Source organism: Petaurus breviceps, unplaced genomic scaffold (genome assembly GCF_028583685.1).
Source record: "Petaurus breviceps papuanus isolate PSGF00001 unplaced genomic scaffold, PetGlider_PUasm1.0 176, whole genome shotgun sequence".
In the NCBI taxonomy this organism is placed as follows: Eukaryota; Metazoa; Chordata; class Mammalia; order Diprotodontia; family Petauridae; genus Petaurus; species Petaurus breviceps.
In genome coordinates, this window is record NW_027185771.1 from 616,087 (window position 1) to 633,893 (window position 17,807).

Consider the following 17,807-nt stretch of genomic DNA (forward strand, 5'->3'; position numbering starts at 1 on the left):
GGAAGAAAAGAATATCAACAAGCCAAACCCTTGCTGCACCTCACCCAAAGCGAAGAGAAAGGGAAAGGGAAAGGAAAGGGAAAGGGCAGGGGCAGGGAATGAAGCAGAGCTGAGAGTGACAGAGCCAAGAACCTAGAATTCAAAGAGAAACCAGCCCTACTTTAGGGAAAAAGAAGGTCCTCTAGTTATGGTGAGCAAAGGAGTTCTTGATGAAATGGATATTTTGTTGATAATGTGCAAAACAACCAGGATTTTAGAAAGTCTCATGTGCAGGCCATGGGGTAAAGCTGATGAATCTTGTGCTGAAGACCAAGGGAGATAGATCAGAATGATCCAGGAGGCCATTTAAGGTATTTGTCAGGTGGAAGTGGGGGTAAAGTGGTACAGTGGATAGACCACTAAGCCTGGAGTCAGGAAGACCTGAGTTCAAATCCAGTCTCAAATACCTCCTAGATGTATGACCCTGGGCAAGTCCCTTTAACCTCTGTTTGCCTCAGTTTCCACATCTGTAAAATAGATCTGCCTTCCAGTGATGTAAAGCACAGTTCCTGGCAGATAGTGAAATCTATGTAAATGTTAGTTATTGTTATAGCTGTTAAGTTTGGTGGGTAGATTCAGATATGGAGGTGTCCATAGAGAGAGCTACACTAATAGAATAGGACAGGACTGCTTATAACATTCCCCCAAAAGTGGAAATGGGAGAGTTGAGATTGCAATAAATAAATGTTATTGAAAATTATGAAGTATGATCTTTAAAAAAATAATAAAAGGCGATGAATTATAGAGAACACAATTCTACAGAAAGCTTGGCATGAGATGCGCTTCAGCGACATCATCTCAGGAACATTTATAGAAGCTACTGTTAGGAAAACAGCCATCAAGTAGAACATTTTTTCTACCATTCTGCTGACAATCTACTCTTGCTATAGACAACAGCTGGATCACTCCATCTAGGTGCCATAAGAAGAAAAGTGGAAAGTGGGTGCTTTGGAAAAAATGGTAAAGACTGGTTAGCCCTACCTAAATATATGGGGAAGAAATCTATGCTTGCGGTAACGGTTTTCAAGATATTCAGGGATCATGTTTCATGATATATCAGAGAGGAAGAGCCTAAAAGAATGAAGAGATCAAAGATAGTATTATTATTGAAAAGAGGCTATTAAGAAGACATTAGCAACTATTGACCTATATGCCTACTTTTTCATCTCTATAAAATCTTTATGAGAATGGTCTTCACACTATCAAAGGCATCCTGTCTGAACACATGGCAAGGAAAAAAGGCAGGCTTCTGCAGATGATTTTTTTTCTTCCAAATTTAATTTTAATATATTAAAAATAAATACCATACAACACTTTGTCATACTCTACTTTGCCAGGAAGGATGCTATGTGTTATGTGTGCAGGCAGTCACTGGCCGACGACATTAGAAGAGATGATGGCAAAGGTACCAAAAGCCAGGGTCAAACTGTGATTCCACTTAAAAGGTGAGCACTGTGGCTCACGGGGTGGCTCTCATTCCAAAGAAGGGGCACACGAGAACAACAACAGAATAACAGAACTTCACCATCTGTGTGCATTGTGGCATCTGAGCTTCACAGCCGTCCCATGTATGCCGTTATCTACATTTTGCATTCCTAAAGGTTAGGTGACTTGTCCACAGTCACAAGACAACCTTACTTTGGAAAAGCTAATGTTCTGGAACTTCTGACTTGCAATACTGTGTATCTTTGGCTGCCTCTCTGAGAATGTATCTGATAACATGGAGCAACCATCTTCCTACATGTTGTGGTCTTAATTGCTGGACAGTTGTTTTATACCTCGCAAATCTACCTAAAAAAAATATCAACAAGCTTTTTAAAGCACCTAATTATATGACAAATATGATGCTAGATTCTGCGGATACAAAAATCAAAACAAAATTGTTACTCTCCTGAAAGAGCTACATTGCTATCAGGGGAAACACCAGGAATACTTAAAGAAAATACAAATATACAAAGTAAATACAAGGGATTTTTTTTGGGGGGGGAGGGGTGAGAGGGCAGCAATAGTAGCTTGGTGGGGGCTGGGGCAGAATCAGCAAGGGTCTCCTGTAGGAGGTGTCTTTGAAGGACGTTCAGTATGCTAAGAAGTGGAGGTGAGGAGGGGAGTGCTTTCCAGATATAGGGGACCCTCTGTACAAAGGCTGAGACACAGAATGGTAAGCTGGAGCCAGACTGTGAAGTGCTTTAAATGCCAAACAGCTGGGTGGTGCCACTGTGGACAGACAGAGTGCCGAGTCTCAAGTCAGAAAGACCTGAGTTCAAATCCTGTCTTACCCCAGACACCTACTGGCTGTGTGACCCTAGGCTAGTCTCTTTTTCCTCATTCGCAAAATGGGGATCATAATTGGCACTACCTCTCAGGGTTGTTGTAAATGAGAATCAAGTGATATAATTTTTGCAAAACCTTAAAGCACTTATATATTGGCTATAATTACTAATAATCTTAGAGACAACTCCCTGAGTCCGGGAGTCACTATGTCAGACCCACACTTACGAAACACCATGTTAGCAGCCATGCAAAGGATGAATTAGAGATGGAAGAGATTTGAGGCCAGAAGGCTGACAAGGAAAATATTGAAACAGTTCAGTCAAGAGGGGAGGGGGCCTGAATTGAGGCATTGGTCTTACAAAGGGTAAAGAGAAGGGGACAGATGTTAGCAATGCTGTATAACTAGAACAGGCAACACTTGAGAGGCAGAATGAGCCGTCAAGAATAAGGCTGGGAGTCTGGGTTACCAGAAGGAGAGCAGCCCCCTGAATCAGAGGGGTTAGGAAGAGGGCAGGAGGCTTAGGGAAAAAGAGTTCTATTTCGGAAGTGCTGAGTTTGAAATACCTATGGAATCACATGACTGGAGACATCTAAATGTTAGAGATTGGGAATGAGGTGAGGGCTGAATATACACATTATAGAGGGATCTGCATTGAGACTGAGGAAAGGGATGGAGAGAGTCTAAGAAAGCCTTGGGGCATACGTGCACCAACAAATAAGGCTGGTTTTTCTCAGTTTAAGTTGTAAATGTCATGAGTTATTAGACCAACATCTTTGCCTTCTTAGCTCCCAATCATGCTTCAAGACCCAGTGTAGCATTCCTTGGCCACTATTAAATTCTCTCCTTTGTACACCTGTTGCAAATACTGCACATACCAGCTTGTACCACTCATCATGTATGGATTTTACACTATTTAGTAACATCTTTTGTTGTGTTGTCTCAGGGGCAATCTATTATAGGGAAAAGATCTTTAGGTTTAAGACTATTGCCACTTGCTACCTGAGTGAACTAAGGCAAACTGCTGCTTTTGTTATCTGGATGACAATTACTTTATTTAGAAAATAAAGGGAGGTTGGGCTCTATAATCCACAAGGTCTTCTCCAATTCAAATTCTGTGGCTCTGACTGGGAGTGATAAGATAATTAACAATCCAGATCACAAGGAAAGTCCCTGGCATTCTGGGACAGAATTTGCATTCTCTTGTAAGTGGCTGCTCTATCTATCAGGCCATTCAGTGGCATACGATGGGCCTCTATAGGTACAGTGAATGATAAAGTTCTATTTTTAATCATCCTTTCCTGACCACAACCACAAGTAAACTCGGTTTTTTTTTTAATTTCCAGATTTCTTCATGGGTTTTTCTTCTTACTCCCCCACCCAAAAATTTTCTAGTCTAGTGTTATTCTAAGAGGATATTTAATTATTTGTTCACTGTCAAACAAAGGAATAATGCCAAGCAAAAATAAAACACAATTTTACCTATCTTTCATGATCACGTTTCTTATTTCACATATCTAAACATGTTATATAGTTTAGAAGGCACAACAAGGGGATAATTTTGCATTGGCTTACTGATTTGTGGTCTAATTTTTTACTTTTCATATTTTCCAAGGGATCAAGTGGAAATCGCTTCTTCTGAAAAGCTTTTTGGGAATTCGTAGAAATGAAGCAGCCCAAGTACACTCACTTCTCAAGTTTGATCGTCTGGGTTTGCCTTTTGAAAACTTTTGATGAACTTTGGTTTTCTCAACAGGAATGTTTGGAAGTTATTCTTAAAAGTAATTTTTTCTTCATGTATGATTATGCTCAATTTTGCAGGATTCCTAGGTAAATGCTATTTTCCTTTGATTTTTTGGTATACAATAATTCCTTTTTTTTTTTTATCATTGCTGACATAAAGTAATTATAGTTCCTTGATATGTAATCTAATTCTAACTAGCTGCTTGCAATATTCTTCAATCTGGGAATGCTTAAGCATGGCAGTTGCATTTCTGAGCATGTTATATGTAGGGTTTCTCTCTGTATCTCTGTACTTTTGTCCTCTGGTTGCAATGTTTCTGGGAAATTTTATTTTCAATTTCTTGAAATATGGTATTCAGATTTTTTTCTTTTGTCATACTCTGTCATGAGCCTGAGGATTATTAAATCATCTCTTTGAGCCTTACTTTCCAGGCTGGTTGATTTTGATAATAAATTAATATATGTTCTTCCAATTTGGGTGTTTTAACTTTGTTCTGTTTCTTGTACCAGTGAATTTTCTATTTCCACTTATTCCCCCTCCTCCCCAAAAGCACCCACTGCTTTGCTAAGGGTTTCTAGTATATGCTCTAAGACATCTAGTCTCCTGATTTTTTTTTTAATTAAGAGCACTGATTTTACTCCTTACTTTTTCATTATCTCTCTTATGAATGAAGTGGGGAGCCAATGGTAATAAGAGAATGCTTTGGGGGGTAGTAGTGAGGAAATCTGTCCTACTTGCTGTCAGTCTCAGACTTTTTCCTGCCTCTGAAACTATGACAACCATGTGACACTACCAGAGTCTAAATGTGGGTCCAGAGTGCGAGTAAGAGTATAAAATACAGATCAAATTAAATTAAAATTATTTTAGTGAATAGGGTGGCCCTCTGCTATTTTACATTCTTCTTGTGGGAATTACTTGGGAGGACCTTCTTTTTATTCATCCCCCTCTTTTCATTGTTGTTCCTTTTCTTACTCTGGAGTATCTCTTGCTTTTTCTGAGGCAAAAAAGGAAACCTGGGCTTACGTGCCATTTTAAACTCAGGTATCTTGTGAGATACAATCCAGAGATGACCTATTCACTGTTAACAATAGACTGAGAGGAGGAGAGAATAAAAGATCCTATTGCTTGTTGCTTTTTGGTTGCCAAAACAGACATCATTTGACTGGAAAACTTGGCCCTAAAAACTATCCTTTAATAAAGGGTCTCCTGTTTGTGGGTCAAGATCATCCACAGTTCCTTGACAGATGCAACCACAGAGAAAACTTAAATGATCCTTTGATCATAATAGCTTACACTGGTATAGGCAGGTAGGTGGCTGAGTGGATACAAAGATAGATCTGGAGTCAGGAAACCTGGAGTTCAAATCAAGACTCAAACTAGCTGAGTGACCCTGAGCAAAAAAGACACTTAACCTCTGTCTGCCTCTGTTTCTTTATCTGTAAAATGGGGATCATAATAGTACCTACCTCCTAAGGGTATTGTGAGGGTAAAATAAAATAATATTTGTAAAGTGCTAGGCTATTATATAATGACAACGATGATGAAGATGATTTGGTGCTATTATTAGTATATATTATAAATTATATAGGTTTTGCAAAAGGCTATCTAAATCTATTTCTCCAGATATATATATATATATATATATATATGCATTTGTACACACACACACACACAAACACACACATATATATATATATATATAGGTAGATCTATATATCTCTAACTCTATGTATCTAAATTAGTTCATCTTATCCTCATAATAAATTGGTGAGACAGGTACTGTGGGCATATTATCCCCATTTTATAGATGAGGGAATTGAAAATAAGAGAGGTAAAATGCTTTGGCAAAGCTAGTAAATGTCAGAGATGGGATTTGAGCTGGGGTCTCTATCGACTCTAAGAACATTCTTTACACATCTCCTTGTTTCCTTCCCCATAATTAATATCAGACAAAGCATGAAACAGGAAAACTCCTTCTTGCCAAAGCCACTTCCCAGCCTCGTGAAGGATGTTATGTCCAGTTCAAATCTTTTTTGCACGTTTACAGGTTTCCCCACATCAGACTGTGAGGTCCTTGAGAAGAGGGACTATCTTTTCCTTTTCTTTGCATTCCCAACACTTAGCACAGCACCTGGCATTCATAGATGCTTAATAAATGTTTGTCAACTGACAAAGAGGGCTTTGTTGTGATTCCTAAGGTTTTTCAGATGATCCTGTCTATAGATGACAACCCTGTCAAGTCCTGAAATACAACAGGGTCTCCTCAAGCTACTTAAGAAATTACCCTCAGGGGCGGCCAGGTAGCACAGCGAGTAAGAGCACTGGCTCCAGTGTCAGGATGACCTGGGGATCGAATCCTGGGCTCAGACACTTAGCACCCACCCAGAAACACCTGGCAGTGAAACCTTGAACAAGTTACTTAACCCCAATTGCTTAGGGGTGGCCAGGTGGCTCAGCGAGTAAGAGCACTGGCCCCAGTGTCAGGATGACCTGGAGATCGAATCCCGGCTCAGACACTTAGCACCCACCCAGAAACACCTGGCAGTGTAACCTTGAGAAAGTTACTTAACCCCAATTGCTTAGGGGTGGCCAGGTGGCTCAGCGAGTAAGAGCACCGGCCCCAGTGTCAGGATGACCTGGGGATCAAATCTGGGCTCAGATACTTTAGTATCTGAGTATATTTCATTAGGTGGAAGTTCAGCTAATGGACTTAGGCTATCATTATACATCCTTGGACAGACGGTGCAGATGGACAAGGAAATGGATCCAGAATGGAAAAGGTGAGAGTAACTTGGATTGCATCTGGAGGGCTATACTGTGCTTTCAATAGTCATCTGCTGCTACCTGACAAAAAAAAAACCCATCTTTTCAATGCCAATACATGCAAGACTGCAGTCATCTACTTATAATTTCAGATCTATCAAAATGGCATGTCAGTAGGATGTAGCATTTCACCCAGGATGACAATGACAGGAACTTGTGAATGACCTAATGTATCTATCAAAGACCGAGCAAGGAGAAATAATGAGTGTTGCCACTGACTATGCAAAAGATACAGAGGAAGACTTGTAGTATGTTGGGGAGATCCTCTGTGGAGAATATGTGGAAGATAAATAACTATTAATGATAAACACAGATGAAGAAGGTTAGTGGAATGACCCTCCTCATTAGTGAAATCATAGAGCCACTAAAATAATGAAAGTGAACAAACTTGTCAAATCAGAAGACCATATACATGTCTGGTGATTTACATGGGCACAGCTGATGATGAGAGGAGGGATCTGTAAGATTTTACTAAAAATACCAAATCTTTGGCAAGAAACAGAAGACCTTAGGGGCACAAATGTTGTTTTTGTCATTGCTGTGATCAAAGGCAAAGGCAAATTCCTAAGTAAACAGTTGGTTAAGAAGATGGTACCAGAGAATGGCATCACAGGTTAAAATACTGCTTAAAATACAGCAATGACCAGCTCCTCGTGAAAGATGGAGTGCACTTTACAAGGTCTTGTAAGAAAGTGACTTCCTGAGTCCTTCAAATCAAATAAAAAAGTTTTAAAATTGACAAAGAAGGAAGGGAGGAAAGGGAAGAAAAAACACCTATGGCATATCTAGAATAGCAATAGAAATGATCAGCAATTCCCAAGAGATATAATTCAAGGGAGGAATTAAAAACAAAACTCATGGCCTTGAATATCTATAGATAATACACAAAATTTGGATTATGAGAAATGTGAATATAATTCAACAGGCATCTACCTTCTAGGCACTTAGTATGTATAAGATTCTACAGTAGGCATTGGGTATATGGCAATAAATTCAAGTGACAAAATCCAGGAATCAGACAGATGAGGGAGATAGAATGTAAAGTACCTGGGGGTCAGTTGGTCACCTAACATTTATTAAGCACCTACTATGCGCTAAGTAGCAGCATGTGGGAGGCAAAGGTCAAAATCTGGGATTTTTTTTTTTGAGGCGGTAAAGCAGGGCAATTGGGGTTAAGTGATTCCCCCAAGGTCACATGGCTAGTAAGTGTTAAGTGTCTGAGGCTGGATTTGAAATCAGGTCCTCCAGGGCTGGTGCTCTATTAACTGTGCCACCTAGCCATCCCCCAAATCTGGGATCTTACCAGCTGAGGGTACCTGCTGTGTCAAATGCCCCCTACAGATGCAGATCACCCACTTGGATGCAATTTAAGAGTCTCAGAGAGTTGACTGGAGGCAATGAGAGGCAAAGAGGGTAGTAGTCTACAGTAATACAGCCAAGAAATGCTAGAGGGAAGATCTGAACTCAAATATTCCTGACTTAATGGAGTTGGTCTTACATAAAAAAAAGAAAAAAGAAAAAAAATCAACTTTGTAAGTACAAGGTGAGGGAGGTAAGGTTAGCTAATCTGAAAAGGTTTCCATACAAGTCAGTGTGAGATGGGAGCCAGAAAAAGCTAAGAGAGGCATGAAATGGGGGAGACAGGCCCTCTGTACCTAAGTCTGCCTGGATCAGACACCTGGAATCCCATGTCCAGTTTGGACTGCCTCATTCCAGGTATGACACTGATCAGCTCCAGAATGCCCAGGAGAGCAAGTAGGTTGACAGATAAGGATTGGTTGAATGAAGTGGGGAAAGTTTATCCTGTTGAAGGTAAGAGATGGAGGGAACATGACATACATCTTCAGGTATCTGAAGGGCTGTCACATCAAAGGGAGATCAAATTTCTTCTGTTTGATTCTAGAAAGCAGAGCTAAAGGTGCTGGTTAGAAGTGGCAGCCGAAGATTTACTCTTGAGTAAAGTTGGGAGTTCTTAACCTGAATTTCATCAACTTTTGATAATTGTATTTTAATATCTTTGGTTTCCTTTGTACTCCCAAATATTTTATTTTATGTGTTTAAAATCATTATTCTTGGGGGCAGCTAGATGGCTCAGTGAATAGAGCATTGGCCCTGGAATCAGGAAGACCTGAGTTCAAATCCGGCCTCAGACATTTGACACACTTACTAGCTGTGTGACCTTGGGCAAGTCACTTAACCCCAATTGCCTTGCCTTCCCCCTCTGGAAAAAAAAAATCATTCTGAGAAGGGATCCACAGGCATCACCACATTGCCAAAGCCACACCCACCCCAAAGGGAACACATAACCAGCCAGAGCTACCCCCAAATGGAAGAATGGGTAAAGGAATGGAATGGAAGGTGACAGGCTCCTTCCTGCTAGGGCTCTTTGAGCAAAGGCTGGATTGACCCTTTGTTGGATGTGAGAATTCCTGTTCATGTATGGGTCAGACCAACTGGCGACTAAAAAGATTCTATGTTTCTTACTAAGTAAGAAGAGAGAAAAGGAAGAAACATGGTGAAAAGAAGGAAGGAGGGTTCCAATAAGGAAGAAACCATGTCTCTAAAGGTTATTTTAGGGGACATTCATTCAAAAAGTACTATGTTGCAAGAAGTAGGATGTGAAATTCCCGACTGCCTTCCTTAATATAAGATGCCTGGTCAAACTACAAGTTAGTCATAAAGAATTAAGATTCTCGATAGCTTCTAAGATGGCAGCTGCCAGTCATACCAAGAAGCAAAGGACATTTATTATTATTATTATTAATTATTATCATTATTATTTAAAGAGAATCTTCCTGACGTGAGATAATCTCCAATTGGCTCTCAAGGAAGGATCAGGACTACAGGTGAGAAAAAATCACTTCATTTAACAAATCCTCCATACTGTTTTGGTACCTATCCACCAGTGATAACTGGGGTCTTTCAGGGATGAGAAACAGCTGGACAGAACTGACGACCCAACAGCCCGGACTGAGAGCTCTACAATAGCTCGATGCCCTGAGATCTCAGCAAAGAAGCAGCATCAGAAAGGCTCTTCTAACCCTATCCACCCACCTAGGGAGGTAAGCTCCCTACCCTGTGAGGAGAATCCTAGTAACAATCCCGACACACTGGTTCAGGTCAAGCTGTGTTCAGGTCATTGACGCAGGGATGAGGAAGAAAAACAGTGCTCACGGACTGTGCCAGAACCCACCTGTGTTGGATGGAGTGAAGCTTGGCAAAGATGGGCTGTTGAGGCCAGGGAGTAACACTGGGGGAATGCCCTGTAATGCTGGGTAAGCGGCGGGGAGGTTAAGAGCTTGAAGAGGAGGGTTGTCAAACACTCCTGGTTGCTGAGCTGCCAGTCCAAGAACCTCATTGGCCTTTTTAATCCGATCCAACTCTTGCTGAGCCATCAACTGACGTACGGTAGCTGGGTCAAAGTACTCCCTCTCCTTGTCCAACTGGCTTCCGATGGTGTCTTTAACTTTGGAGATATGCTGCTGAGAAAAGATATGGTCACGTACAGACAGCCGAGCGCTGTACTTGATGCCACACAAAGTGCACTCTGTTTTGGGTCCCTCATAACTTGTTTGGTTGATACCAAAATGCTTGGCCATGCTTAGCTTTGACTTCTTTTCTTTTGCTCTGGCATTCTGGAACCAGACCTGAACAACTCTCTTTGGCAGTCCAATGTCATTGCCCAGGACCTCACACTCCAGCATGGTTGGCGTCCTATAGTCATTAAAGCATGACTTGAGGACTTTCAACTGAAGGTTAGTCATTTGAGTCCGAAAACGTTTCTGCCCTGGCCGATCTCCGCTATCTCCAGACTTTCCTGCGGACCCACTTGCACCAGGACTCGGGGAGCAGGGATCGGCAAGGCTGGATGTCTCACTGTAGTCCACTGTACCTTCATTGTCATACTCCTTGCCGTAAAAGCTAGGAGCTGGGCTGACCAGACCAGAAGACAACCGATCTTCATATTCGGACATTGCCATCATGGCGGCTTTGGTCAGCCCCTCGTTGGGCGCTGACGACGATTTGGTTTCAGTTGCTATGCCCGTCGCGCTATCATTGTCTGCATTGCCTTCATCTCCTGTGGTGGTATCTGTGATGGCCGTATTGACAGAGGAGCAGTCATCATTGTCCAGCTTGGTTTGGTCAAAGTTTAAGTTAACTGAGGACATGGAGGGACTTTCAAAGTCTTCTATTCCTTCCACTTTGATGGAGGAAGGGCTAAGCAGAGTTCTGGGGGACAGCTCCATGGTTTTACTCACCGGTGAGAGGGGAACACCCTGGCCATCACTGCCACTCGGTGGCAAGTGGGAAAAGCCGCTTCCGTCAAAAATGTCTCCTTTCATCTGTATCCCACCATCACAATCCAACAGCATTGCAGACAGAGTCAAGTTGTAGCCAGCTCTTTTGGCTTCATGCCAGTGGCGGGACCGGATGTGGGCCTCTAGGGCAGTCTTGGCTTTGAAAAGCGCCCTACAGAAAGGGCACCTCCGGTGGGCCTGGGCGGGACCAACAGCCCGAAACTGTCCTTTCCTTTCCCGAGCTCGGGTATTCTGAAACCAAACTTGTACCACTCGCTTTTTCAAGCCTACTTCATGTGCAATGTGATCTAACATCTTCCGGGTTGGGTTGGAGTCCAGCAGGTACTTCTGGTAGAGAATTTCCAGCTGTTCTGGGGTAATGGTCGTCCTTAAGCGCTTATCTCTCTGAGGCTCCTCTCCTCCTGTGCCGCTGTCATTTTCCCCAGGGCTAGCACTGGCCTTCTCCTCCAGCTTCCTCTTCAGACTGTTCATCGCGGAGGTCGGAGTTGAAGGAGACGTGGCCGAGCTCGCTGGAACCTGGGGCAGGGCTCCAGAGAGCAGCTGACTGGCGAGAAGGGGGTTACTGGGATCAAACAGCATGAAAGGCATGTCCAGCGTCCTGTCCAGAAACTGGGGGTGGATGAACTGGTTCTGTGCACTTAAAAAGTGAAGCTGCTGATGTTCTTGCCAGTGTTCGAAGGAGGGGAATGCCAGTTTGCACTGGTCACACTGGTAGGGGATGAGCTGAGGAGGTAGGTTGGCCAGCTGTTGGGGAGTGGATGTGTGAAGAGGCTTGAGAGACAGATGGGAGAGCTGCGAGGACGGGCTCGGGCTTGACTGGGGCAAGGAACACTGAGGGGGAGGAGCCTGCTGCAGGGCCGGAGAGGGCAGCTGAGGGTTCTTCTGCTGGCCCGCGCCAGTCTTCTGTTCCACCTGGTCTTGCTGTGGCTGCTGCTGCTGCTGCGACTCGTGCTTTGGTTGTACTTGCTTCTCTTGGGTTTGGTTTGGCTGTGAACTGGGAGGTTCAGGCTGCTTTGGTTTCTCGTCTGTAGCTTCTATTTTCGAGCCGAAGGTGGAGGATTCGTCAGCCTCCGCGCTGAGCTGCAGAAAGGTTGAAGACGTCGCGTTGGCCGATGAGGCCGGGGCGCTATAGGCCTGCGGGGGCATCGGGGTGCTGCAGGAGGAGCTGGTGGGAGTCAGCAGCTCCATGGCGTCCATGGAGTCCTCATTTTGGCTGTCGTCCTGCCCGTCCTCATCCTCGTCTTTGTAACACAGCTTTTTCTGATGCTTAATGAGATCAAAAATACGTTGAAAGACTAAGTTACATTTTTTGCACTGGTAGTTTAAATTGCTCGTTCGGATATACCTGTCGTTGGTAAGCTCGCGCCTTTCCCCATCTTTGCCCTCTCCCTGGTTTTCGTAGTTTTTCCTGGCCTTCTGTCGGGCGTTCTGAAACCAGACGACGATGACCCGGGTTGGGAGGTTGAGCAAGTTGGAAAGCTGTTCAAATTCATCGTCCTTTGGGTATGCGTTAGCATCGAAAAAGTCCTGCAGGACACGCAGCTGGTAGTCAGTAAAGCGCGTCCGGGAGGACCTTTTGCTCCCCCAGTACTCGTGTTTCTGAGGTTCAGGGGAAGGGGGCCGAGAGTCGATCTTGAGCTCTTCCAGGCTCGTGATGGGCGGATTGCTGAAGTTGTAGGGTGAATCTTTGTTCCGCTGGCGTTCCTTGAACAAGGTGTTTCGGAACCAGTGCTTGATCACCTTCTGGGGCAATCCAGACTTGTCCGCCATCTCTTTGATCTGTTCTTCACTGGGGGAGTTGTTGATATCAAAATACTGCCTGAGGACTCGGAGCTGGTCATCAGTGATTCTGGTGCGGGGCCTCTTGTTTTGCTGCTGGAGCAGGCTGGGATTGAGCTGATGTTGGTAAAGCTGGGCCAGGTCGGCGGGCAGAGGGTCAACAGGCCCAAGCTGAGGGGGCAGCTGGGCTGGCAATGTCTGCAGGGGCATGGTTTGCATCATGAGCGGCGAGAAGATGGGCAGCTCCATTGGCATTGAGAGCTGTGTGAGCGGCACAGATGGCTGGGCTGGTGCGATCGTGGGAGAAGCGATAGGCGGGGCTGGCGTGGGAAGAGTAGGGGTAGAGGCTGGCTGCGGAGGGGCAGCAGGGAGAGGAGGAGGCGGCGGCGGGGGAGGCGGTGGTGGTGGTGGCTCGGGAGTCTGGGGCCTCAGCGGATATAGCTTATCATAATGTTCTCTGTACTGCTTGGCAAACCTCTCCAGCTGCTTAAAGGGAAAGTAATTTTGATGAACATGTTCTTGGTGACTCTTCAGGATCAGAATGTTGGAGAACAGCTTGCCGCACGAGTCACACTCCAGCTTTTCCAAGCTGTCACCGGGCTCCGTCTTCCCGCTTTTCTTCTGTACCTTCTGCTTATTCTCATTGTATTGGATAACCAGCTCAAAACCAAAGTTCTCCAACAAGGCCTTGGTGGCATTGCCCCTTGCGTCAGAAGCTATGCGCGGGGGGAGCATTGAGGGCTCTGAGCTACCTCCTGGTGCAAAGTCTTTCTTTTCTTTGGGCTTCAAGGTGTCCGGTAGGGATTCCTTAGAGCCTGCATTCCCATCTGCCCTCTCGACATTTTCCCTTTCCCTCTGACCCTCTTTGTCTTTCTCCTTGACCACGGTCTTGTTCTTCTTCTCTGGATGCTGGCCCTGTGGGAGGAGAGCAGCGTGTGTCTGGGACAGGGAGAGCTGGCTTTGTTGTTGCTGCTGCAGGATCTGCTGGTGGCTCTGCTGGGGAATCTGGACTTGAGCCTTCAAGTCTTCCAGCAGGGTGGGGCCAGTCCCCGTCAGCATCAGGCTTGCCCCACTTGTGACAGGCAGGCTCACATCCGGGTTGAGCTGGAACTCGGCGCTGGGGATGTAGAACGGAAAGAGGAGATGCTGCTGCTGCTGGAGCTGGAGCAAGGTCTCTGTGGTCATGGGGAAGTGAGGCAGGAGGGCGGGGTTAAACAGCTGGGACTGGATGAGGGCCGCCTGCTGCTGCAGCTCTTGCTGCAAGTGGGCCTGCACCTGGGCCTGAGCCTGGGCCAGCGTCTGCGCCTGCTGCTGCTGCTGCTGCTGTTGCTGTTGTTGCTGCTGCTGCTGCCTGGAGGCAATCATGTCCGCCAGCTTCTTCCGGTTGACCTCCTTGGGCTCAGAAGGGGAGGCGATGTTGGCTGCCACCGGATTCCCAAGGGGCGGAATGCCGACGCTGTCGCTTGTTGCCTGGCTGAGCAAACTGGAGCTCGGGGCTGTGCTGGCACTGCCTGTGCTGGTTGTGGGGAAGGCGGTGCCGCTCCCACTCGTGTTGACCGGACTCGGTGTGGAAGCTCCCAGAGAAATGCTGTTGCTATTCCCTGTGCCGTTGCTAGCCCCGCTGCCCCCCGCGGCCTCCAGCTTTGCCGCACGAGCCTTGGTTTGATGCAGGACGGACCTCATGTGGATCTCCAGGGTGGAGCTTTGGCTGTAGGCCACGTTGCAGGTGTTACACTTAAAAGGCTTGTTGTCGGGGCTACTGGTAGGCTCGGGCTGACCCGTGGCAGACTCCTGGAGGGCTCTTTTTAACTTGTGCAGGTGGGAAACAGAATTATAGTGAACCAAGAGAATGTTCTTTTGGGTAAAAGATTCCTTGCAGACTGTACATTTGTAAGGGCGGGAAGGATCCAGAAACTTTTCCATTGTGAAATTCGGGCCTTTTCTGAAAGGAAGAGCCCTCTTTGGTTCTGAGCCCGAATCCTCTTGGACCGACCCAGAATCGCTGCCAGCGGGGCTCTGCTTATCCTCTAAGTCACTCTCTTCTTCCTTATCTTCCTCAACGATGATGGTGTGGTCTTCTGCCAAGGCCGGGTCGCCCATGGCCAGGAGGTCGCCGTTGACCAGGAGGCCGCTGTAAAGCTGCTGGATGTCCGCCTCGCTCAGCTCCAGGTGGCTGGTCTCGAGGTGCTTTTTCAAGGCCTGGAAAGTTCGAAAACTGCGTTGGCAGAGGCAGCACATGGTGGCCGCCCGGATGACGTGGTACTGTGAATGGAGCTGGAGCTTCTCCACGGTCTTGAAGGCCAGGCTGCACTGATTGCAGCGGTACTTGTACACGTGGCGGTCGGACACTGGCAGCTGCGGCCTCTTGGCGTGGACCTCATTGAAATGCGTCTGAAGGGCGGAGGAGGTTTTGAAGACTTGATTGCATCCCTTCTTCCAGCAGAGGAAGCCCGATTCCTCGCGGGCAGAGCTCGGGTCAGCGGGGGAAGGTTTCAGCTCTCCGCTGTGCTCCGCGCTCTCCGACGGCAGGACGCACTTCCCCAGATCCTCTGAGGCTTCTGCGAAATATACCAAACCCCAAAGAGAAATGAAAAAAAAAAAAAACCATTAGAAATGTCAGCCAGAGTTTTCCACTGTGATAACAGCTTATTAATGCAACATGATCAAGGAAGGGGCAGGGGAAGACAGTCGGAAAGAACAAATCTGCCTAAAAATGTGATTTTATTACTTTTCAAACATGATCTCTTATAAAGCAAGATACAAACGGATGCGGGACTAAAAGAACTGATGAAAAAGTTACAATTTACAAGAGACCTTTAACATATGCAATAAACCTCAGAATCGACCCAGAAGTTGAAGGCACACTTAAGTAATACTTAATTTCTTTAGCCTTTATTTCCTTGGGTCTGAAACAGTTGCTAACTTTGGACTGGAACTTTTTTTTTTCCCCACGTAAGTCCCAGAAAACTTTCAAAAGGAAAAAAAACGATGTTGATTCTTAAAAACTCAGTCAAATAATACTGGATTTGGCATATAACTTCTGTTCAAACTGAGAATATGTGACTGCATTATTTCTCTCTTTTTTTAAAAGGGGGAAAGTCTACCCACCTATAAGTTGGATGGTAATGTGATTATCCTCTAAAAAGTCAGGTAAAAGAAAAATTCTCTTTTAAACTACTCTATTTTTGGTTAAAATCCGGTTGTTGAATTTTTTTGTTGTCCAAGATAATCTACAATCAAGCCATCTATTCTCACAAGACAATTCTCTAAGTCTCTACAATGGAACAGGGAATAGTTCTTGATAGAATTCATTTCTTACCACATCTTGGGGACAATAAGACTTACAAACACCCTAATTCTCTTAAAAAAAAAAAAGATCTCAGTGTTTCTTCACATTAGGCAGGGAAAGTTGGTCATCTCAGGTTGTCTGATGGTGCTATGCCTTATTAGATGTTTTGGTTATGGTGAGTTCATTCATTAGGTTTAACTCTTAAATGGGACAATTTAGAATATACTTGCCTCTCTTAAGGGTGAAAGATGGAAAATATGAAAAGCTGAAGATCTCTCCTTAGCCACAAAGCAAGAGATACCCACAAATCAGGAGATAACCACAAATAGGAAAGAGAAGCATAAAGTCCTACATCTGTAGACACCCTCTATTCTTCACCTGAGGGAAGTAAAATTTCCCCCTTGAGAAGTACAAGTGAACTTTTAGGCAGGACTGGGACCAAGTCTGTGCCTCCAAAGTCATTTCAGGTAGTCCATTGGCCTGTAAGGGATAACTCCTCATGAAAATGCCAGCTAGTCACCAAGTGCTACCAGGCTCAGAGTTTCATTACTGAATCTCAGAAGCTTGGGCTACTTGATTCATCAGCTCAGTACTGTTTATAACATGTACAAGCACATACACACACAGTGTGCCCCTACAGATTCTTTGTTAATGGCAATTTCAAAATACTGGGGTCACAAAGCTGATCCCATCCACTTAAGCAGAGAATGATATCAAAATTCCATTGTCTGGCTCTCATCTTTAAACTATATGAATAAAGTACAAATAAATGCCAATGTAAGTAAGCTATACGTAACGTCAAAGGCAAAGGACAGCCAACACGATCCTCCCATTTTCCTCAACAGGCATAGCTCTGTGGACCAGAAATGATCCTCCAGACCTCAAAGGAGGCTACTTTAGGCTTAGGATCTGATTTTAGGGCAATTCTTGGAAGTCAAGAATGGAGAAACTGACCAGGCTGCTTTCCTGCCTCCTCCGGGTTGGAGCTGCCGTCTCGGTCTGGAACAGCGGCTGGGAGAAACATGCTGCTGGGCATCATCATTTCAGGGCTTGTCACCTGAGGCAGGGGAGACAGAGAAATGAAGAGAGTCAAATGGGGAGGAAGGGGAAACAAAATGGGAAGATGTTTAAAAATTCTTTAATAAGCAAAATTAGCCTTCCCCAGTGTGAAGGCGGAGGTGCCACTTTTCATAGCTCACTGAAGATTCATGTTTATTAGACAAAGCTCGCATCAGTCAAAAGTGTTTCTACGGTTACATTCTGGACATAATTAGCAGTGCACACTTGAAGAATAATCTTATTATTAATATTTTTCCTTTATGCAGAATTTTGACTTTGATCACTGACAATGTTTTGTCATGGGTTGTGAAACTTCTTGTGCAGCCAATTAGGGAGATAAGTTGAAAGGCCCACCTTAAGCTGCTGAAAACATAATAAGGGCCCTAATTAAATCATACCTAGTAAAGTACACTGTAATCTTGAAGCAGGGAGCATTGTAGTACTGTTTTCAAAATGTATTCAGGCAAGAAAAGGAGGGGAATAAGA

At 44.8% G+C, this 17,807-nt stretch overlaps 1 protein-coding gene across 1 annotated transcript in view; it reads right to left on the bottom strand.

Moving 5' to 3' along the window:
* ZFHX3 (zinc finger homeobox 3) overlaps window positions 1–17,807 on the bottom strand; it is a 222,878-nt gene that overhangs the window by 12,220 nt on the left and 192,851 nt on the right. Inside the window, exons 8-9 of the mRNA XM_069085456.1 lie at window positions 17,217–17,319; window positions 10,069–15,531 (exon numbers count right to left, since the gene is read on the bottom strand). Of these exons, the coding sequence (XP_068941557.1) occupies window positions 10,069–15,531; window positions 17,217–17,319 (5,566 nt within the window). The remainder of the gene's footprint in view (window positions 1–10,068; window positions 15,532–17,216; window positions 17,320–17,807) is intronic.